General features: G+C 36.8%; 2 protein-coding genes across 9 annotated transcripts in view; one reads left to right on the forward strand and one right to left on the reverse strand.

Moving 5' to 3' along the window:
• TPD52L1 (TPD52 like 1) overlaps positions 1-2,752 on the forward strand; it is a 162,602-nt gene extending 159,850 nt beyond the window's left edge. For 3 of the 6 annotated variants that reach the window (XM_051997685.1, XM_051997686.1, XM_051997687.1), the window contains one exon: positions 1-2,752. In XM_051997685.1, coding sequence (XP_051853645.1) covers positions 1-129 — 129 coding nt within the window. In that variant the 3' untranslated portion in view covers positions 130-2,752. The other 3 variants (XM_051997688.1, XM_051997689.1, XM_051997690.1) reach the window with 2 other exon arrangements.
• Positions 2,262-24,110, reverse strand: HDDC2 (HD domain containing 2). 3 transcript variants are annotated; one of them, XM_051997692.1, is made up of 7 exons: positions 23,982-24,100; positions 20,931-21,052; positions 18,880-18,982; positions 17,178-17,246; positions 9,681-9,819; positions 6,055-6,153; positions 2,262-3,112 (listed from the first exon to the last, which is right to left on the reverse strand). In XM_051997692.1, exons 1-6 carry the CDS (start codon positions 24,054-24,056, stop codon positions 6,056-6,058), a joined length of 606 nt encoding a protein of 201 aa, XP_051853652.1. In that variant the 5' UTR covers positions 24,057-24,100; the 3' UTR covers positions 2,262-3,112; position 6,055. The 3 variants fall into 3 exon arrangements, with proteins under 3 accessions (XP_051853652.1, XP_051853651.1, XP_051853653.1); XM_051997691.1 differs by lacking the exon at positions 2,262-3,112 and having other exon boundaries at positions 5,989-6,153; XM_051997693.1 differs by lacking the exons at positions 2,262-3,112; positions 17,178-17,246 and having other exon boundaries at positions 5,989-6,153; positions 23,982-24,110.

Consider the following 24,110-nt stretch of genomic DNA (forward strand, 5'->3'; position numbering starts at 1 on the left):
ACGAAAGTAGGAGGCGCCCCCAGCGGAGGGAATTTTGAAGAAGTGCTCAGTTCTACAGCACATGCAAGTGCTCAGAGTGCTGCAGCAGCCCCAAGGGTGCCTGAGAAAGAAGGGGAGCTTCGATGCTAAGAGGCCTGGGGAGATCCTTTTCCAGCCTGAGGCTGCCCCTCTGCTCATGTTCTGTGTTCTCTCACTTTTTCCTAGCCAGATGTGAAGGCTGAAAGCTTCTCCACAGTTTACTTGTACTTTTGAAAAGAATTCCAACCTTATTTGTATTTAAAAATGAACCATTTGTAGTCATTGTGGATGTAGGAACCATGCCCTGAATGTGGTACTCAGAATTGTCTACATTTCTCTAATTAGCAGACATGCAACTGGCTATAACACCTCTGTCTGCCATTCCAAGCTCTAACTTTTCTGTCCTGTTGGTTTGGCTATCTCAGCTTGTATTGTCTTAAAACCCCATTGCACAACTCTTTTTTTTCTTTTTCAAGCACAGTGCAGTAAATAGGAATTGCTGTTTACATACCCATTTTCAACTATATATGAAATATACCAGATGTCTCTTCAGCCACTTATGGCCTTCCTAGCCCTGGCACATATGGAAACTGTATTTGGTTAAGGAATTAGCAAAATGATTTTTAAAATATAAGGCTTTTTTGATTTTTAAATTTTGTTTCAAGTATATAATTATCTTGGAAATTTCAAGTGTTTTTATTTTCACTTCCATTCTTGGCTATGATAAAAGATGTACATTACTATGTACTATGACTTTAGCCACTCAGATGCTTTTATAGAATTGTACAATTCTGAAATCTTCTTACAATTTACTTATTCAGGTCAAAGGGCAACTGTCTCACTTCAAAAACTGGCTATTTTCTTTTGAGTAAATAGAGGGAAGTATAGTTTTATGAGCCCTTTATCCCAACAATATGAAATTAATATAATAGTATTACTGTCAGATTTCTTGGAATAAATGAATGCCTTCTAACTATTATTACTACATACTTTTCTTTTATTCCCTTCTAATGGAAACTTATATGCCTTTCCCTAAATTCCTTACCACCTTAACTTAAGACTGCAGAATAATCAAAATTTTTCAGTTTAGAAAAACCAAAAAATATTAAAAGTTTAATAATTGGTGGAGTTTTTTTTTCCATTTATTGCTAATTAGATATGAGTAGATAATAATGTACAAAATAAAACCCATTAAAGTTAACATGTAATAAAAATTAGGCTATTTGGGGTATATACATCTCTGTGATAGTATTTTGCTGTAAGGATTTAGTCCTAACCATAGAGTGTTTGGTACATTGAGTACTCAAGGACAAGAGAAACATCCATATTTCCCCTATTTTGGTTTCTTTCAGCCTATTGCTTCCTAACTCCAAGCTTCTTAACTTTCTACAAAAGGAGAGAAAGGAAAGTTCATGTTTTCATATAAAATCAGTAAAATGGTATTAATTTGGCTCTTTTACTAATTCAACCAGAACAGAATTGGGGTTTTTCCTCTTTATTAATTTATCAGCAGGATTTCAGGATTATTTAATTTATTTAGGGAAATGAATTGTTTATAAGTACTCTACCACATTAAATATTCCTAATTCTTTCAACATTAAATAAGCACCTTAGTTGTGCAAAGACACTATACTAATTGTTGAGGAATTAATAGTCTGTGGATGCTACTAATTAAACTATTTGTTCATTAAAGGAACTCTCTCCTTAGCTACCCAGCAGTTACTTTGAATCCCATTATTTCAGTTAATAAAGGACCATTGATTCTTAAACACCCCTCCCTTTAATTAATGAGACTTTGCTATAATAAGCTGCAATGGTTCTTTGGCTAGCCTTTTATCGCCCTAAATCATATTTACATTTTGATAACAATTTAGCTTAAAAAAAAAATCAAACCAGTTGCTTGTCAGGTTGTACATTTCATGTCCTTTACTACCTGATCTCTCAAGGACTGCTTCCTTTTCTGAACCTCATCTGCATGTCTTCTAATGGATTCTTCATTCTATACATCTGAACATAATTTTCTCAAAACATATATACATAAAATTGCCTTTTTCATATGCTTGTTAGAATGTTATACAAAAAATTAAGTTATCCTTTTGATAATATAAAAAGCTAAAAGTATATCTGGCCACAAATTTCACTTTTGTTAGAAATCAAAATTAAAATTCAATATTTTGTGTACAAAGTGATATTCTTCTACAGTTTCAGATTAGTAAATACACACTTCAGAAACAGACACCTACCAGTTTTTAAAAACAATTTTTATTAGTCATAAAGTTCCATTTCAATTATATTTTATAGAATATATCCATCACAATTAACAGTTTTGCTAGGTTATGCCAGCAAAGCAATTGGCATTCAGATTCAATTGTGTATCTCCCTACAAATTTGGACCAGAATCATATGAAGTCTACACATTTTATTAAAGACATTTTGAAATATTATGCGGTTCACAACAGTTAAAATTTAAAGAGTATTTGTGGCCTAAGATGCTTTTATATCTATCTTTTTTGGTTTCAAAATTTTTTGTCAACTGAAAGTTTTCAAGTTCAATTGCACTAAAAGTAAACAAATGTGGCAAACTGTAAATCACAGAAATACCTTCATCCATTTAGGAATTGGAGTCTGAGGATGATAACAGTGAGAAATTGGTGTTGGAGGTCATGTGATTAGTTTTATGTAAAATTATTTCTGCCAAACGCGTTCAAATAAAATTTCTAAACTTTAATTAAAATGTCTATCCGAATTCTTAGTAATGCCATTTTCCTCTACTTAATTACCTAAGATTTGTAAGTCGTAAAATCTTTGCCACCAGATTTCCTACTGATCTTAAATTCAAATCATGATATTACCCACTCATAATTCACATTCACATAGTACTTTAAGAATTATGAAGCACTTTAAAGCACCTTCCTCACAACAACCCTTCTGTGCTGCATGTGAAAAGCAGTGTCAACATCATTTTTGAACTTGACTTACAAATGTGGTATAAGGAAACACTAGATTTGAAGTCGAAGGGTCTGGGTTCCAATGTCAACACTGTCTATATAATTTGGGGGGGAAGTTCCTTCATCATCTCTCTCAGTTTCCTCATCTAAAAAATAAGAGATTAGATATTTTTAAAGAGGCCAGTCCAAGTTTTAAATTTATAATCCTGTGTGTCAATATTTTACATTTATATAACCATTTTATAATTAATAAATTACTTTTCTCTTTAGTACAATCTTGGCCATAGAATTGACCACAAATTTAGAGCTGGAAGAGGGAGTACCTTAATTACTTAAGGTTATTTTTACCATTTCATTTTATATATGAGAAAACAGGCCCAGAAAGCTCAATTGACTTGTCCAATATGGTCCACGGGGCTGTAAGTGGCAGAACTGGTTTTGGAAAGCAGTTCCTCTTAGTATAGATATTATCAAGATGCCAATTAGAAAACTAAGGCTAGGAGAAGCCAAATCAGCTAGTGTTTATTAATCATCTACTGTGTGCTGGCAACAGTGCTAACAACATACAAAAGTTAAAAAAAAAAAACAAAAAAACCTTAACCCATATTCTCATGGAGCTTTTATTCTATTGGAGGAGAAAGCATGTAGAAAGGGAAAGGACTAGCAATTGGGGATGGGCATAGAATCAGAGAAGACTTTGTGTAGAAAGTGATTATTTGAACCACCTAGTAAAAGGGGATTTACAAAACAAAATCGCAGATCTCATTTCCTACTTCTGTAACTAACTCATTTTATCATGTGTTTTTCATTACCAGGCTGTTAGGTGGGCAATCTTTATAAGCTGTAAATACTAAGAATGAAGATTTTCAATAGCACAGGCTTTGAGAATTATGTAACATTTCTAGTCATAAATTGTAGCCTATGAAATAAGGACATAAAGGGAAGATTAAGAATAATGCTACTTATTTCACATTGGATGTAGTCCAAATTATACTGTTTGCATTGTAAGCAGACTCTATTGAGACAATATGTATTAAAATAAAAAATGCCCTCTTCAAGAAACTTTAACATTCTATATTTGGGGGAGGCAGAATGCTGGGATTGATAGTATACAATTAAGGGTAATGAGGGCTCTCAATTCTAAGGATAAATCATTGGACAAAGTATTTCACTTTTCTGACTTCAGGTTCATCTTCTACATCAATATTTTATAATTCTATGTGGTTGTTGTAGGGACAAAATAGATATGTTAAATGCTTTACAAGTCTTTTTAAAAACTATACAAATATTAGCCATTATTTCCCTTTAGACAACAAATTTTAACTATTACTATTAAGCTTCATTGTTGTATCAAATATTTTATATGGCAATCCCTAATTTATTTATAGCCACAATCTCAAATAGGTTTAGGGTCGGCTTTAACGAAGCAAATTGATCTCTTAACCAAGATTACAGAACAATTAAGGAGAGATGGGGAAAAACACAAATGCTTGAGATGACTTATTTTATATGACTGGAACTTTAAAGCTACAATGGCTCCTAGAATCTTTTGAGCCCAATCTCTTCATTTTACAGATGAATAAATTGCCAAAGATAGAGGTTAAAAAATTGATCCACAGTCATCATCGCCAGTGTTAGGATTTGAACTGTAATCTTCGTGACTCCAAGTCCAGTGTTCTATTCACTGTGTTACCTTGCATTAGAATGTAGTCTGTTAATCCATAACACTATACAGTTTCACAAGACTTCAGAAGGAAAGAAATGTTAATAATTAACTGGTCAGGACCACAAGCTGGGTTCCAAGGCAATAAGACAGACCTGTTATATTGACTTGATCAGAAGTTTATGTGAATATAGCCAGACAGAAGGAAAAAAAAAAGTGGTGACAAGGAACAGATGGAGCTTTGTTTTCTCATTAAATAGTATCTCCCAATAATAATCAACTTGTGTCTTTCTGATTTGATGCACAGTAACCATACCTATATAATACTTTAAAAAGGTAACTTTCTTTATAGCAGCTTGCATGTTTATGGTATCACTTTTGGAAGTTCTGTGTCATTTGGCCAATTGGCCAAATTTAAATAGAATGGAACAGCTAAATATCACTGTTTAAAGTAATACAGTTGATTTGTTCTGCAGAAGCAAACTGAACCTTCATCACCAGCAAAGGCATTTAAGGGTAAGCAGAAGAAGAAGCAGCATCTACCTCATTCAGGCCAACATTTTGAGAAAGAGTTTGAATTTGGGTAACTTTTGATAGAAGATGAAAAGATTAGAGAGCCACTTTTCCCTATAAGATGCCCAATGATCATAGTAATATTCAGTTCTACCCTTCTGTTTAGCTGATAAAAGTTGTAAAACCAAAAGGTCTGTTTGAATTGAAAATTTGAAAACCATAAAAGCATTTTAATTTTTTTTATTTTCCCTGCTCTGAATTTAACATAAATGACTGGTAGAAAATCAACCTTTTAAAGGCTCTATAATTCTGTGATTACTGGCACAATCAGAGCCCAGATCATAATTCAAAATTTGATTTAGGGCAACAGGTGTTTCAATAAAAAGGAAATGGCTCATCTGGAGAGAAAAAGAATATTATCGATGTAATTCTGTCCTCTTCTTGGTCTCTCATCATTAGCCAATTTTTTGTTGAAGGATCTGTGCCTTAAAAACAATAATTAAACTTTCCCTCAGCATCAGAACAGTGACATATCCTTCTGCCTTTTAATGAGTTTGGTCTGCAGGGATATATGCTCCAAATCAGAAGAAAACATGCTTTTTGGCTTCTACCAGACATTATGAATTTTGAATTTTTTTTTTTTTTTGCTGTTTATAACAAAGATAACTCCAATCCCCACATAAAGCATTTGATCTCTAGGACCCTGTAGTCCTGGTCCCTGGAACAGACTTTATATCCAAACAGAGCTTTAATTTCTCACTGGAGCCCATGGAAAATGAAAATAAACAGACTCACACCTGGGGAAATCAACAGTGTTATAGTGGCAAACACACCATACCATCAGACTTAATCATAAAATAAAATATTTATTACATGATTACAGAAGCTTAAAAAAAAAGCAAACCCAAACACCTCAAGGATGAGGCTCACTGGTTCCTGCAGCTATTTTAGTATTTCTTTCTGCTGTAAGTTCAGAAACAAGCTGCACTATTTCAGGATGGCTGAATTTTCCTGTAAAGGAAAAAAATAGGGAAAATTAACCAGTGTCTCTGTTCTCCTGAGAAGTTGAAAGTTCATTTTCTTGAGACTGAGTTAAGGGATTGGTGGAGACCATAATATAGAACCTGACCAGAAGCATACCTGGAAATTCTTATTACTCAATTTTTTTCTCTTAATTCAGCCAAATGGCCTCAAAGGTATATAGTACCTTAGTTCACTAAGCTCTAACCAGACTTGATTACATGGAATGCCACTTTACTGATACACTGGCCATCACCTTTGCCTCTAGGACCTGGTTACTTTTGATAAATACCATCATTTGATTCCTGCTTCCCTGAAGGCTGCTAAGCATCCCTAGAGCAAGTCACAAAATCAAGCTTACTAACTTCAATGGGGCCTTCACCACTGCTCAAGATTCCTTTATTTTAAATCTGGTTGATTCACTATCACATTCCCCAAGGAACTCTTCCAAACATTCTCATCCCAAGTGTTACCTCCACCTCACATAATCTTATTAGCCTCTTGCATTACTGAGAGGATTAAAAATTTTGATTCCCTCAGCTTCCTTCCTTTCCCAACATTTTTTTCTGCCTCATTACCCATTCTCTCCGCTTGACTTCCCATCTTGGATGAAATGGCCTATCTCTTTTGAGCCATCTAAGTGAAAATCCAAGAAGGGAAACAGAAATATGGTCATGAACACATATCATTTAGAGAGTAGGAAGTCTAGGAAACAATCACAAACCCAGTATAAAAACACAGTATTGTAGAAATGGTGGAAATCAACAATATGTAGACATAATACTGAGCTCTATATACTAAAAGTAGAGAAGCTGAATGGGCAGGGATGGAGGGAGGAGAAACTGATGCTGTTCAACCTTCTATGCTTAAAGAGTGGGACTCTTGATAGTGTTTTTACCTCTTTACCCTGCATCTGATAGCCTTCAGTAACTGGGACCCCCTCTCCTCTTGCTTCCTCCTTCCTTGCTCAAATTTCCAGAATACCTGTTATAAAAATCTATTATAAGAACAATCTGATTTCCTTTCCTGGAACTGCTCCTCTTCAAGGCTATATAACTAACCAAGAAGTAGTTGGTATTAAGCACGTGTTGCAGAATATTGCCTGAAAGCAGGCCTTCCATCCCTACTATCTATCCAACTAGTTACACTTGTACTTCTCCCTACAGCTACTTACCAAGCCTTGGGGCTCAGAATTCTACCACATGAGGCATTTCTGATCATCCTATCCCTTTTCCAAATCTTGTAAATTTAGTTTCTTTTTAACCCAAACACATGACATTGCATTTATCATGATTACATTTTATCTTTTTAGAATCAGCTCTAGGCCATCAAGATCTGACTGCCATCCAGTTAGGCATCTCCTTACAGTGGTTTGGGTTTTTTTTTTTTTTTTTTTTTTTTTTTTAGTAATCTAAAAAATAAATAGCATGCCAGCTCTGTCTTTATCCAGAAAATAAAAATGTTAAATTGTATAAGTCTAGCATTTTCCAAAACTTAGCCTGTGTCGTTCTCATCTTTATAAAATTACTTCATTCATACTATACCGAAAACTACTTATTTCCCCAATTAAATCCCAAGATCCCCTGCTTTTGTCCACAATGTCCCTTGTGACACAAGCACTCTTTGCTCTACTCTCGGCCTGTTATGTCTACATAATTCTTTTCAGTCACATCCAATTCTTCTTGATCCTGTGTGGTATTTCTTGGGAAAGTTACTTCAGTGGGTGTTGGAATCCTTACAAACTGCTAACTCATTAGAGTTGATAGATTGTTGATCTGATCTTACAAGATGATGTTTTGGGCCAGAACCTGAAACAAGGTACTAAGTAGAACTAATTAGTACAATGCTTATGTTTACACCTTTACTCAAAGGAGTTCACAAGTATGCCAGAAACTTTGTAACTTGGTGAATTCACACCTCCCTTAAAGCTCTTTGGGCCAGAGAGCACTATGGGAGTAAACCCATAATCCCTCTCTCTCGTATCCCACAATTCCTCCCCCTTGTATAAAAGAAACAGACAGAGGCTCTCGGTCAGATTTCACGGGAATGACATGAAGAGTGGAGCTGGCTGGAGGCTGAAGAAAGCAGAGGCAGAGGCTGAAGGACAAAACCTTTGGATTTGGCGACATTCGGAGGGAGCTCTTGGAACCAAGCAGAGAGATAGACCTCTAAGCTAACCGGGCTATATTGGAGATAATAAAAGATCTGAACTTTTATCACCTGGCTGTGTTTTGAGAAGAAAAAGCTCACCACATTTTGGCGCCCGAACAGGGACCGACAAAATCTCGATTCCAGGGAAGGCACCCAGAGAGAACTTTTATAATATTTTAAAGAAGAACAAGAACCCAACATTTGAACTCACCACAAGTGGGTTTGCCATTTCCTTCTCTAGCTCATTATATAGTAAGGAACTGGGGCAAACATGGGTTAAGTGACTTGTCCAGGTAGTAAGTAAGCATCCTATAAGAGGTCAATTAAAATTCCATCTCCTATAGTTAGCAGAGCACTGGGCCCCAGAGTCAGTGAAACCCGAGGCCAAATCTGACTGCAGATACTTACTGGCTGTTTAATCCTGAGTCAATCAGTCAACCTTTCTCCCTGCTTCAGTTTCCTCAAATGTTAAGTGGGAGTCACCATAGCACCCACTTCATGGGGTTGTTTTAAGAATATCTGTAAAGCACTTAGCACTAGCACACAGCAGTCACTTAACAAATGCTCACTCCTTTCCCCTTTCTAACACATACAACATTTTTGCTTATTATATCCCTTCTATACTAATCACTGGAGCAGCTAAGTGGCTCAGTGGAAAGAATGACAGGCTTAGAGTTCATAAGATTTCTCTTCCTGAGTTCAAATCTGGCTTCAAACACCAGCTGTGTGATCTAGGACAAGTCACTTAACCCTATTTGCCTCATTTGTGAGTATTTCCTCATCTGTAAAATGAGCTGGAAAAGCAAATGCAAACCACTACAGTATCTTTGCTAAGAAATCCCCAAAGAATCAGATAAAATTGCAAATGGATAAATGAATGAATGAATGACATCTCTTTGTGCCTTATTTTAGAATCATTTGTATCAGTATCATATCCCCTTAGTAGACTGTAAGTTTCATGAAGAAAGAGACTGTGACTTATTCAAACTTTGTAGAGTCTGGCAGCCACTATGGTATTCTTCATGGAATTTATTGGGAATAAAATAGCTCAATATGGTGGCACATGTATTATCAGTCTTCTTGTTTTGTTTTTAAGGACCAACGATCTTTTTCAAAAGGACCAACTTGGGGCAGGTAGGTAGCACAGTGGATAGAACACCCACTATGAGGACCTGAGTTCCAATCTGGTCTCAGACACTTAACACTTCATAGTTGCATGACCCTAGGCAAGTCACTTAACCCCAATTGCCTCAGCAAAAAAAACAACAATAAAAACAAAAAAAACCCCTCACTCTTCCCACTCCTTGCTCTGGCAGCCTGCAAAGACTGAATAGGGCTTTTTCAAAAAAAAAAATCAGGTCACATACCTGCAGTTGAGTCATAGAATTCCTGAAGCCTCCCAGGTTTGTTTTCTAGGTCCTCATACTCAAATGCCTGGAGAATCATTTCACATTGGTCCAGCTGTTTCACAAACTTGGCTTCTGCACTGGACTGGTTCTCATACTCCTAAGAGGGATAATCAAAACCACATGTAAATGTGTTAAAAGCCCCCAGCCTTGACATTCAGCCACCTTTTTCATTCATACAAAACTGTCAGAAAGGCTTCATGAAGGAATTTCAGGGCTATGTTTGTAGACTCCATATAATAAGGATGTGTTCGTGCGTCCTTTGATTTTAGTAAATAATTCTCATTTATTCTATCTTTTCTTTCATGTCAGATTCTTCCAATTTAATTGTCCTGTCTTCTTTTTATGATCATTGTTGTTGGAATCCTTACTAACTGCTAAGTAATTAGAGTTGATCTAATCTTACAAGAAGTTGTTTTGGCCAGAACCTGAAACAAGGTACTAAGTAGAACTAATCAAGACAAGGCTTGTGGTCCCACCTTTACTCATTGGACTCCACAAGTATGCTAGCTTCAAAAAGTACACTTTCTACGCCACACCTTAAAAGCTCTTTGGGCCAGAGAGCACTATGGGAGAAAACCCATAATCCCATTCTCTCAGAAGGTTCACATATAAGGCGAGGCAGCCATTCCAGAATACATTTTTTCCTCTTGGCTGGCTGATCGCGCTAGACTCGAGAGAAACGACTCTGCTGCAGAGAACACTTTTGACGGACTTCAGTGGAGCTACGCCAGAAGCCCTCTCTCCACGGCAAATTGGTGCCTGGGCCCCCCAGAAGGAGATAAGAGAGATCTTCCATCTCTGTTGGAGGCAGAAGAAGGCAGAGGCAGAGGCTGAAGGACAGAACCTTTGGATTTGGAGACATCCGAAGGGCTCTAACCCTCTAAACCGGCTGTCCTCTGAGAACAAACTCCAACATTTGAACTCTAACATCTAATCTTTAAGGATGTGATTTATGATCCACTTTATTCAGGGAAGGAAGGGGAAGAGGCAGATAAGCATTTATATAGTGCCTATTATGTGCCAAGCACAGTGCTAAATGCTTTTTTTCCCCTTACAGATGTGAACCTATCTGATACTCTTTACAACCACGGAAGGAAGATGCTATTATTATCCTTTATTTATAGTTGAGGAAATTGTAGCATGTGACATGCCCAGAATCACAGAGCTAATACATGTTTTGAATTTGAATTCAAATCTTTCTGACTGCAGAACGAGTGTTCTAAGCATTATACTGCTGGTTGCTTCTGACAGAGAAAAAGAGATTCTTTCCTCACCACATAATGACTCTACAAGTGTGCTCTTATATCAACCCCATTTCCTCTCCTCACGAGAAAAATCCTAGAAGCATAATTCTTTTTTAATAATATCAATTTTCTACCAGATGCACCTAACATCTCCCCTTCCCTTTCTATACTCCTACCTTGGGTGATGGTACAAAACATAGCCAACTTTGGTGTATGAACCTTCATCCAGTTCTGTAAAGTACCTAATGGTCATTGGGTGTAGACCATATCTTCCTGGTTTTTAAGATGCTATTGCAAAATTTGTCTTTTGAAATCTTGACCCCTAATGACTGGAAATCGATAGCAAAAATATGCCTAGAACCTGGACAGAACTACTTGTGGCTTTCTGAATATAGTGAGCTCTGTAGGATACAAGCCCAACAAAATATTCAAAGTGGAGTTCATACTGCAATCACCTGTGACCTACTAACAGGTACAGGTCCTTATGCAGATGTCGCAGCACAAATTGGTTATTCTGTAGCAGCATATCAGCAAATTGCTGATAATGCTATCAAAGCGTGGGCTTCTCTTCACAATAAAGACGACAAAGGGGGGGCCTTCACAAAAATAACACAAGGGCCAAATGAACCCTTCGCTGACTTTGTGGGACGCTTGCAGACAGCTATCATAAGAACAAATGGAGAAAATGCAATAACAGACATCTTGATAAGGCAACTTGCTAAGGAAAATGCTAATGAGGTTTGCAGAAGAATTATACTAGGACTGCGCAAGGATGCTCCTTTAGAGGAACTCATAAGACGCTGTGCCACAGTGGACACAGGTGCCTTTTATAGCCAGGCTATGATGCAGACTTCCCAAAATCCAAACATGAGAAGACAGAATCCCTCTTGGCAAGGGACTTCCAGAGAGACTCGTAGATGCTTTCAGTGTGGAAAAGTAGGGCATCTGAAAGCTCAATGTTGGTATAGAGATAGAATGGGAAGACAAGGTGGGAGAACAAGACCCCAAACCCCATGTCCAAAATGCAACAGAGGCTTCCATTGGGCCTCAGAATGCAGACAGATTCAGGGAAACGGGATGAGGGGCCCAGCCCCAGGGCCCAAGGCAAAAAACACTTGGGGCATGATGGCAGCCAATGGTGCACCCAGAGAGTGCCTAGAAGTCCAGTACCCAGACATGACCAATCAACCAGAAAGCCATATGATGGGAGAAGGGGATTACACAGTCAACCAGCCAGGAAGCAACCTGATGGCAGAAGGGAATTACAATTGGGGAGAATAGAGCTGTATGCAGCTGGGACAACTGAGATACCCCCTGGAGAGGTGAAATCTGTTCCTCTCCAGCCTATGGATCCCTTACCTCCAGGCACAGTAGGCTTGACCATTTCACCTCCTTGTATGTACAAAACAGTGTCCATCCACACACTGATGTGGGAAACTGGAGAATGTGTAGATAATATCCCAGTCACTAATACAGGTAGTCAATGTGTGACTTATCACCCAGGAGACGTAGTAGCATCAGGGTTACTCATACAGGATCCTAATAAGCAGCCTCGTGATAGTCACCCAGGTTCTGACTCCAGACCACAAAAACCAGAAATATATTGGACAGCAGCAGTAACGGCTGACCGACCTATGCTCACTATCTATATAAATGGCCTACCATTGGAAGGATTGGTAGACACAGGTGCGGATCGTACAGTTATTAGAGGTGCCAGTTGGCCCAGTCACTGGCCAAAGATTAAAGCAGATACCTATATGTCTGGAGTAGGAGGATCAATAGCAGCTGAAGTTAGTGCTGCCCCTATGAGATGGACTTTTGAAGGCAAATGGATGTGACTCATTATAAATCTTTTGGTCGTCTGTCTTTTATCCACGTTGTGGTAGACACCTTTTCAGGATTCACTTTTGCCATACCAGCAGCAAAAGAGACAGCCCGAGTGGTCACTGAATTCCTCATTCAAGCATTCGCAATTATGGGTGTGCCACAAGAAATAAAAACAGATAATGGACCGGCATATACCTCCAAACATTTTGAACACTTTTGTGCACAGTATAAGATTTTACACACTACTGGCATACCCTTCAATCCTCAAGGTCAAGCAATAGTAGAAAGAAGAAACAGAGACATTAAGACACTCCTCCAAAAACAAAAGAAAGGGGGAGCCACGGGTAACCCTAGAGAACTTCTAAATTTAGTTCTCTATACCATTAATTTTTTAATCTTTGATAAAGATGCACTGGCTCCAGCAGACAGGTTTTATAACCCACCAGAAGAGCAGTGTCCAGTGCGAGCAGCTCCACTATCTTTAGATAATCGCCAGGTGATGTGGAGAGACCCAGAAAGTGGTGAATGGAAGGGACCAGATAGGCTAACTGCTTGGGGGAGAGGATTTGCTTGCATCTCTACAGGTGGAGAAGGAATCAGATGGGTGCCTACGAGCCGCATTCGCCTTGTCCATCGTAGAAAGATGGAGCAGACCCTTGAAACAAAGGAGAAGACCCAAGAAATATCGGGTGGTTCTGTTGCTGATTGTGCTCACAAGAATTATTAGATTCCTGGCACATGAACTAATGGACAATGGAATCCTATTGGACTGTTTCTAGGACTTATGGACATGTGTAAATTTTCAGATTGATTCTTGTTATTTGTTACATTACTACTAGCCTGTGTTATATTGCTATGTGCTCATGTAAATTATGTATAATGCCTCCCATATTGATGGATTTATGTATACCATGTATATCTGTTACAAAGTTCTGGCCCATATTGATGGATTTATGTGTACCCCCTCAGAAACCCCCTATGTTTTAAAACAAAAGAAAGGGGGAGATGTTGGAATCCTTACTAACTGCTAAGTAATTAGAGTTGATCTAATCTTACAAGAAGTTGTTTTGGCCAGAACCTGAAACAAGGTACTAAGTAGAACTAATCAAGACAAGGCTTGTGGTCCCACCTTTACTCATTGGACTCCACAAGTATGCTAGCTTCAAAAAGTACACTTTCTACGCCACACCTTAAAAGCTCTTTGGGCCAGAGAGCACTATGGGAGAAAACCCATAATCCCATTCTCTCAGAAGGTTCACATATAAGGCGAGGCAGCCATTCCAGAATACATTTTTTCCTCTTGGCTGGCTGATCGCGCTAGACTCGAGAGAAACGACTCTGCTGCAGAGAACACTTTTGACGGACTTCAGTGGAGCTACGCCAGAAGCCCTCTCTCCACGGCAAATTGGTGCCTGGGCCCCCCAGAAGGAGATAAGAGAGATCTTCCATCTCTGTTGGAGGCAGAAGAAGGCAGAGGCAGAGGCTGAAGGACAGAACCTTTGGATTTGGAGACATCCGAAGGGCTCTAACCCTCTAAACCGGCTGTCCTCTGAGAACAAACTCCAACATTTGAACTCTAACAATTGTTCCTTAATCCACCTAAATAGCTTAGTTCTTTATCCTTTTTACTTCAACTTGACATTTCATTTTCATGCTTCTCATCTCTTTACTTCCCTCTTTACTTAATGTTAAGTTTCTTTTTTCTTATGAATTATTTCCCCCATTTCTGGGCCTGCCATGTTGGTATCAGTTACAAACAAATAACTTGTTTTGTTTTGTTTTTCCCTCTGCCTAATTCAATCTCATAGCAGCCAAGAGAATCAGGATTCATGACTACTTCATACAATTTTTACACATTAAAAACACAAAGAGATAGGAAACTCTTTTGAATGCATCATAAACTGATTTATACTACAATTACCTATTTGTGTCTCTCCCTCTCCCCCAAGCAGATTAAAAGATTCCTGAGAACAGGTATATATAATATGTATGTGTATGTATATATGTGTATATAATACATATAATACATATGTGTATATAATATAATTTACCTATACTTATGTATATACATACATATGTGGGTAGATATAGATATCTATGTATAAATATAGATATACAGATATTTCCTATTGACTATCAGAGGCTTCTAAACAGAGCAGGAACTTAGTGATAGTCTTTGCTGTTCCTTTTCCTCCTTTCATTCCCAGTACCTTAGTGGTGCTATGATGCAGGAAGCAAGGACTGCTCAAGAAATCCATTTTTATAACATATTTATCATAACATATATGCCCTCTTAATGACAAAATATTCTTGCTTTTAATGAAAGAATTGACACTAGGTGTCACATAGTGCAAAGAGCACTGAACCTGGACTCAGGAAGATTTGAGTGTGACCTCAGAAACTCATAGGAGGGGAGGCAGTTGATCATGAGCCAGTTCTACACTCTGCTTCAGTTTCAGTAAAATGGGGCTGATAATATAACATGTGCATTGCAGGGCTGTTATAAGGATCAAATGAGATGGTATTTATAAAGTGTTGAGTACAATATTTGGCACACAGTAAGCATGATATAAATGTTAGCTATTATTCCTACTTATGACATAATTCTAATCTGTATTTCTGTCACTGCTGGGTTTAGGTAATGACTCCATTGTGTTTTCTTGGAAGCGTAATATACTAAGTATTACTGAATAGCTGCTTGATTGCTATTATCTGCCTTGCTCTTTACAAATGCTGTTATTTGAAACATGACCACAATTGATATATGATTGGCCACAAAAAGGTAAAAAAAAAAAAAAAAAACCTTTTTTCTAAAATATCAAATCAATTACATTTCATGCCCCTGGTACTTAAATCACTGTTCTTTGAAAATGATCATATTTTACTTTTTAACAAATTCTCTTTTAGCCTAGGTGTTAATCAATTCAAATTCATTTAAATAATCACAAATCCCTCTGAATCTATTTCATTTTGCTTTTCTTTCTACTTATAAGCCATTTCCCACCTTGATTTTATCAGCAATGACTAGCTTTCGTCTTCATTTTACATTTTTAATTTAAAATGGTTCAATCAGGAATAATTCTGTCTGTACATGCATAAATGTCACACGTGAGAAAATGGAGTGATCAGTTGAAAATCAATTTCTCTCTTCCAAACTTCAAGTGTAAAGATCAACCAGACACTACACATAAATTAAAATCAAAATTCTTTGCTTCAAAGGCACAGAAAAAAAAATAAAAATTCAAGGATTCTTATTTATTTCAGTAAAGAGAAACAAGGCACGACTGTGGCAAAATTACAGAGGAGTTTATGCTGTCTTTCAACTTCTTTCTTCCCCCTTCTCCCCAACCAATCATCAGGAAACAGGTTTAAAAGACCCATGTCAAACTAAATATCAAGTGCTCACTTAATTTTACACAGGCCACAGGGCAAATATCAACAGGTAATGTCACTTAAATCTGCAGCTACAGGAAATACAGGTTGGCTTTAAAGGTCATTAACACAGGAACCATGAAAGATGGCAAGATGTCAGCGTTACTTCATAAAAATAGATCCTTTGTTGAAAATGAGTTATCTTTCAGCCCAGATTATAAGATCCCAGATTTGGGGCTAGAAAAGCGTTTAAAAGGCCATTGAATCCAGTCCTTTCATTTTACAGATAAGGAAACTGAAATGCGGAAAGAAATAATGACTTAGCCCAATGTCATACAGCTAATCTGAACTATGATTTGAACCCACGTCAACCTGACTAGAAGCTCAGTGCTCTATCTACTACAATATACTACCTACTATAATAACATTACCCACAATCAGGCACCTTCTTGCTAACATCTTATTTAAGATATTAGCATCAATATTCATTAGAGAGATTAGTCTATAATTTTCTTTCTCTGTTTTCAACCTACCTGGTTTAGGTATGTATCAGTACCATGTCTGTGTCATAAAAGGAATTTGGTAGGATTCCTTCATTCCCTATTTTTTCAAATAGTTTATAAAGCATTGGGGCTAATTGTAACCAGGCACCTTCTAGGAAGAGGTGAGAAACTAGCCCAAGATTGAGAAGGTAGGAATCTCACTAATAGAAGAACAGGATACAACATCAAGTACAGTGGGGAAAGAGATGAAATTCCAAACAGCACTACTTACTGAGGGAGAAAAGGGGAAGGTTACCAGTGGGCTTGGTCCAGCTAAAATAACAGTTTGTCAGAGATGCATGTAAGGGGAACATTGCTAAATTGGTGACTGCCTCTAGTCACAAACAAGCAACAGCTAAAATTGCACAAGATGGTATATCCTAATTCATTATATCACCAACCACAAAACAGTGAAGATATAAATCAATATATTCAATAAAAACAAAATCTAATTCATCATTTATACCTACTTCCCAGAGATCATAGATTTCCTTCTTGACATCTTCTGATAATAGCTGGGTTAATTGCTTCATGGCTTCCTGAAATATTAAATCATAATTTGAAGAGCATGTAATTCTATGTGTGTGTGTGTGTGTGTGTGTGTGTGTGTGTGTGTGTGTATATGTATACATATGCCAAGTAACAGAGAGGATCATATCCTCATAAAATGGTAGAATTAAAAGTGGCTTGGGAGATCATCTAGGTGTAAACACCTAGAAAAGTGAACTGGAGTTGTCCGAATTTCCATACAGGGAAGACTCTGGCATTATACCAACACCCCTATCGATTTCTGGTTTGTATTATACCAGCTTCCCAGATTGAAAGGATACTGATGTAAAAAAGTATTTATATCTTGTAATAAATAATCTTTTTATATATTACATAAATAACAATAGCTATACATTAGAAGTTATAACTATTAGCTAATCAGCAAGCATTTACTAAATAGTTACTATATATTAATCACTATACTAGATAAATATATCTAGGGGATTGGGGCAAGTATTATGTCAATAAGCATTCATTAAGCACCTACTATGTGCCAAATACTGTACTAACTACTGAAAATAAAAAGAAAGGAAAAAAAATAGGCAGTCTTTCTTCTCACAGTTTAATGTAGCTGTGTACAAAGAATTATATTAAGTATAATTTGATGATAATCACAGAATGAAGGCATTAGAATTAAAGGGGATTAGGAAAAGAATCTCTTTGGAGGTGATATTTTAGCTGAGGCTTGACAAAAAATCAGAAAAGTCAGAAGTTGAGATGAAGAAAAACTTCAAACATGAGGGACAAGCTGTGAAAATGTTTGTAAATAAGAGGTATCTTATTTAAGGAAAAACAAGGAGGTCAGTTGGTGGGGAATATAAAGTGTAAGAAGAACTGAAAGACAGAAGGGGGTCAGATCATAAAGGGCTTCCCACAAAGGCAGGTAAAGATGGATGACAAAAATATCAGAAGAGGTCTGTACTCAAGAAACGGAAAAATCTAATTGAAGAATCAAAACATACCCGTCAAAAACACAACTCGAGAATAATTTTGAATATATTAACAAAATTGAACAAAAACAAATTTTGATCTTTAAAGCTATAAAGCTGCTTAATGCTTCTTATACTTTTTATTTCAACATATATATGTCTATATAAATATATACATAATATATATTGCATGTTATATATTTCTGTATATGTATAAATCTGACTTCAGTATGTCCTGTCTTTTTAAAACCTCCTTCATTGGATTAAGATTGGGGAAGTAATGGGGAAGTAACAGTGAAATTTTAACTGCTCCACAATCCAAATTCATTTAACATTCATTTATTAGAATACTTCCAAATTCATACAAATAAATATTTTTATATGTATATTTCATATGTATATATAAACTCCTTGAAGGCAAGGACTATTTCATTTTTTGTCTTTGTATCCCAAGCTCACAGCACAGTTTCTGATACAGAATAAGCATTTGTTAAATGCTTATTGAATTAAATTTTTCTTCTACGAGAATTCAAATAATAAAATTAGATGTGCTAAATGATCATTATAATCTTAGTTTAGTAACACTTGGGATTTTTATTTTCTCTCACAAAATTGTGTTATTACAGTATTGACTCCTCAATTCATTAAGCTTCCAGTTTTTTTCCCCCCACAAATTCTATGACCACATACTGACCTTCTCTCGCTTGTGTTTTTCTTCTTTAGGGATGTTATCTGCAGGAGCTATATCACCAACAATGCACTCTGCCATATCGTGAACCAGGGCGAGTCGGACACATCTGACCAGAAATGCTGAATGATTAATCAGAAGCATATATACTAGGGACTGATCTTTTGCGAATTGCTTTGAGGTTACATAGTTTATTTCTCCTCTATTATCAGAATATTTTAATAAAAATGAACTAAGGTATTAAATTTGTCTAGTTTAAGTCAGTCCTGAATCAAAATTTCTTATCATTCAACACACCATGTGAATCATTGATAAATGATTAATAAAAGGGGTTCCATTAATAAAAGGGGTTTAAGATATACATCATTTTTTATTTCATATATGAACTTATTTATTCTCACATGGGCTGATACAATCAAGATTATACTATTACAATAACTATCTAATTTCCCTGCAACAACCTCTGAATCATAGACTATCAAAGATAGAAGAATCCTCAAATCTAATCCATATTTAAAGAGGAATGCTCCCTACAAAATCCCTGATAAATGAAATCTCCACAGATGAAAAACCTCACTATCTTCTGAAGTAATCCATTCCACTTTTAAACAGCTCTACCCAATGGGTCCAATCTGAATAAGTCTTAAGTTTCTAATACTTGAAGACAACTATCATCTGCTCCTTCAGTTTTCGCTTTTTTAGGCAAATTCCTTTTACTTGCTTCTTACCTATCAAGGTCTTCAATCTCTCTACTATCTTATTCACTCTCTTTTCAGTGTCAAAGTCTTCCAACCAACATAATATGTATCACTAAGTAATCATCTAGATAAGTTGTTTCCAACCTTTTTGAGTGTGATGACCCCTTTTTAATTACGAAAAACCTCACATCTGACAGTACAACTATCTGTTGATAAGGAAAATGCATAATGATAAAAAAAATCTATCATAAATTCAATAACACTTTTAAATGAATCTGTATTTTATTAATCTTAAGAACATTTACATACATTTGAAAATAGCAAAAACACATATATATGTATACACATACATACATACACGCACTCATAAATGTGTGTTCATTCTAAAAAGAAACTCACTACATTAAATCAAATTGTATATTTTATTATTTCTTCCTTTTTTTATCAAAGCTTTTTATTTACAAAACATATGCATGGGTAATTTTTCAACAATGACCCTTGCAAAACTTTGCGTTCCAAATTTTCTCCTCCTTCCCACCACCTCCTCTCCTAGATGGCAAGTAATCCAATGCATGTTAAATATGTTAAAATCATATTGTCTTTTTTGATGAAGCTAAATAAAAATCAAAATGAGGGAGTCATGGAATTCTTGAAATAACTACAACCTTAATGATCTATGGTTCACAGATTGCCACTATACTCTAAGTGTGGTTTGACCAGGACACAGTACAAAAAACCAATCATATTTCTTGATTTCAATATTATGCCTCTATTGAAGCAACCTAAGATCACAGTGGAGGTAGGTAGTTGTTGCAGTGCAAGGCCAGAAGTCAGGAAGACTCATGTCTTCCAGAATTCAAATCTGGTCTCAAATATTTATTCTCTATGTGACCCCAAGCACAAGACCCAAAGTCTTAACCCCTATTTGCCTCAGTTCTTCATCTGGAAAATGAGCTGAAGAAGGAAATGGTAAACTACTCTAATGTCTTTGCCAAAGAAAACTCCAAAAGGGGCCTTGAAGAATTAGACATGACTTAAAAGGACTAAATAACAATATTAACTTTTATGGTTGCCATGGAGAAATGTATACTCTTTTTGAGGTAACTCTTCTTCCTTAAACTCTTCTCTTTTCATCTACTTCCCCCCATATAAACTGCTCTCTAGTCACACCAATCCCAATCCATGTTGTGCTTTAACCTACCTCTACCCCCATTTTATAGATGAGTAAAATGAGACCCAGAGAAGTTAGGTAGTTTGGCCAAAAGCACACAATTAGTAAGTGTCTAATGACAGCAAGACTCCAAGTGAAAATGCTTTATTTTACTGACCAGTGACTTCAACAAAGCTCAAATTGCTTACCTGTCTTTATTAAGATGCTTATCTTCAGTTACAAAAGCCATGATAGCCATTCTGTACATATGATCTGATACACTTTCTGGCTTTTCAACATTTCTGTATACCCAGCCTGTACGTGGTACTCTCTGGTCAGTAAAATCAAATAAATACAAAAATACATAAACAGATGAAAAATCAATTAGTCATCATTATTTAATGATGTGATAAACAATAGTATGTATTAAAGCATTTGATATAAATATAAGATTATATATTTAGAATTGGGAGGGAACCTTACAGGCACCTAGTGTAACTCCCTTATTTTAGAAATGAACTGAGACCCAAAGAGATTAAATGAGATCAAAGAGATGCTTTGGCTCCAAATAATGGGGTTTGGTAAGAGTTCACACATGAAGAATTCGCAATGGCTTTTTCCTTGCCAAAAGGTACTTTTATTTATGAGAAGAGGTTAAAAACAATATAAAGAGATAAAACAGTCACCAGGAGTGATAAATATGAAATATATTTGGGAAAACATATAGTTAGCAAGCAAAAAGATTTTAACAAATAACAAGGGAAAAGACAAATTCCCCATTGGAATTCACAATTAATCAGGAAAAATGGAATATGTCATGAGGTGGGAACACACCATTGACTGCTGACTGGCAGGCTAAATCCATAGAAGAATTTAGACCCTAAAAGAGTTAGCTAGCTGTAACAAGGAGAAAGTTACCTCAAAGCATGAGAGAGGGGGTAAAGAGAAAGATACCAAATGGCAAAACAGTAGTGGCAAGCTAACCCCAAAAGGATTTCAGCAAAGATAAAGTAGGTCATGGACAGAACCCCAGGTGGTTGACATCAGAACTTGGCTTTCTGATTGGATACAGTAAGGTGGGGTTTCCCAAGCCTCCACAGGTACACTGTCTCTAATTATATTAAAAGATTTAATTTTTTATAACACTCTGAAAGCTCTTAATTTGCTCCCTAGCTCTCTAATCTTCAATACTTCTCTGTGTATACTGGCCCCTTCTTAGCTGCCCATAAAATCCTCACAGGTTCTCATTATTTCCTTAAGTAGCTGTCCTTTGTCTCCTCACTTCAACATTCAAACAAATTCCAAGAAAAAAGTTGTCTAAAGTAATTTCCTCCACTCTTTCTCCTCTCACTCATTTCTCAAGTCTTTAGAATCTGGTTTCAGACCTTAGTTTAAATTGTTCTTTACAAAGTTACCAGACTTTTCTTAACAATGATTATATAGATTATAATATAGTAGGTACGTATAAAGTACGCATAATACATAGATTATGTATAACACATAATATATATATAATCTATATAATTATATAGCTATAACATATCTAGAAATAACTAATATAATCTATAAAATAACATCTAGATAAAATATAGTTATCTAAATATAGCTATCACACATATATGTAGACCTATAGATATATTGTCAGAATCATCTGCATAAATGTACACATAAATCTGTCTATATAGTTCCATATGTGTGTGTGTATATATACATGTATGTATATATATACATACATACATACAAATACATATAAATCTATTTCTGTATAGTTCCATTTATATGTATGGTTGTTTTTCACATATATTAAGATATATTTCTATCTACAGAGAGAGACAGTGAAAGAAAGGGGGAGAGAGAGAGAAGACAGAGACAGACAGAGAGACAGAGAAACAGAGACAGACAGACAGTAGAGAGAAACAGAGAGAGAGAAAGAGAGAGAGGAGAGAGAGAGAGAGAGAAGAGAGACAGAGAAGAGAGAGAGACAGAGACACAGGGAAAGAAAGGAAAGAGGGGATAGGGAAAAAGGATACAGGGGAGAGGGACTGAGAGAGAGGGAAAAAGGGGGAGGTAAAGAAAAACTGTTCAGCAAAATGCAGGTAGGAACATGAGCAGCAGTCACAGCTTCAGGAGCCCTGAAGCCCCAACTAGTCTTGGCAAATTACTCATGGCCCTCAAAGGTCAAGTGACTTATCTATATAGTGAGAGGTCAGCAGAGGCAGGAATTCAAAACAAGTCCTTCTGATTCATAAGGTCAGCTCTCTAACCACTATTCCTTAGCTATGCATAGCTCATCTATTAACATGCTTTCAAGGATCAGAGGTGTAAGGGAACTTGGATGCAATTGTATCCAACTCCCTCATTTCACAGAGAAGAAAACTGAGGCACAGGGTCACACAACTAGGCCTTTCCTGATGCCCCAACTACTAGTACTCTCTCTCCCAAATTATTTTGCAGGTAACTACTTTATAAATGTTACAATATTATAATATATATAATAATATATCTATATGTATATATTAGACATATATTATACATATATATAGTATACACTTATACCTAATAAATATATGTAAACATGTTCACATCTAGAATTATAAATATATGCTACATAAGTATATAACATGAAAAATGTTTATTTTTGACATAACGTCTATGTTGTACATTTTTTATATGTACTTATCTCCCCCATTAGAATGCAGGGATGGTTTCATTCTTTGTTTTGGCAGCTCCAATACCAAGGATACTGTTTGGCGCACAGTGAAGACATACCCTATCATCACCTATATTAGTTAGTATGGTTTTCTATAATTAAATAATTGGCTTAAGCCCATGGAACAGGATCTTAAACTAGATCTTCCAATTTTCACGATCCCAAGTTCACTAATCTATCCATAATGCGATGCTGCTTTCCAATTTATCTTAGTCAGGATTTCTAAACCACTGCTACCATAGCAACCAGGAAAGATTACTTCCTGTGACTCTCTTCCTTTACAATCCAGGGTGCAGCAACTGAAGCTCTGCCGGGGCTGCATGAAGCGCGGAGGAAAGTCCCAGTATTTAGGCGGCACTGGGCTGCTGGGTGCCCCACCTACTCCTCCCCCGCCCCACCCGGGGCAGCTCCCCGCTCTCGCTACGAGCGTCACAGCACGGGGTTAAGCCGGGGCCGGCGTGCGTGAGTACTGGCGCGCTGCTTCCTGCCCTGCCGCGGGGCCTGGCCTCCCAGCCCCGCAGCTGCTGCAGGAGACGAGACGCACGCTCACCTTGAGCTGACCCACCAGCCGCAAGAACTGGAGCAGGTTCCGGGTCCCGCCGCTGGCACTGGGAGCAGAAGCCATGGGGCCCACTCGCAGGCCGGCCTGGTCGCTGAATTTCTACGTGGCGGCTGCAAG

Source organism: Antechinus flavipes, chromosome 4 (assembly GCF_016432865.1).
Source record: "Antechinus flavipes isolate AdamAnt ecotype Samford, QLD, Australia chromosome 4, AdamAnt_v2, whole genome shotgun sequence".
Lineage (NCBI taxonomy): Eukaryota > Metazoa > Chordata > Mammalia > Dasyuromorphia > Dasyuridae > Antechinus > Antechinus flavipes.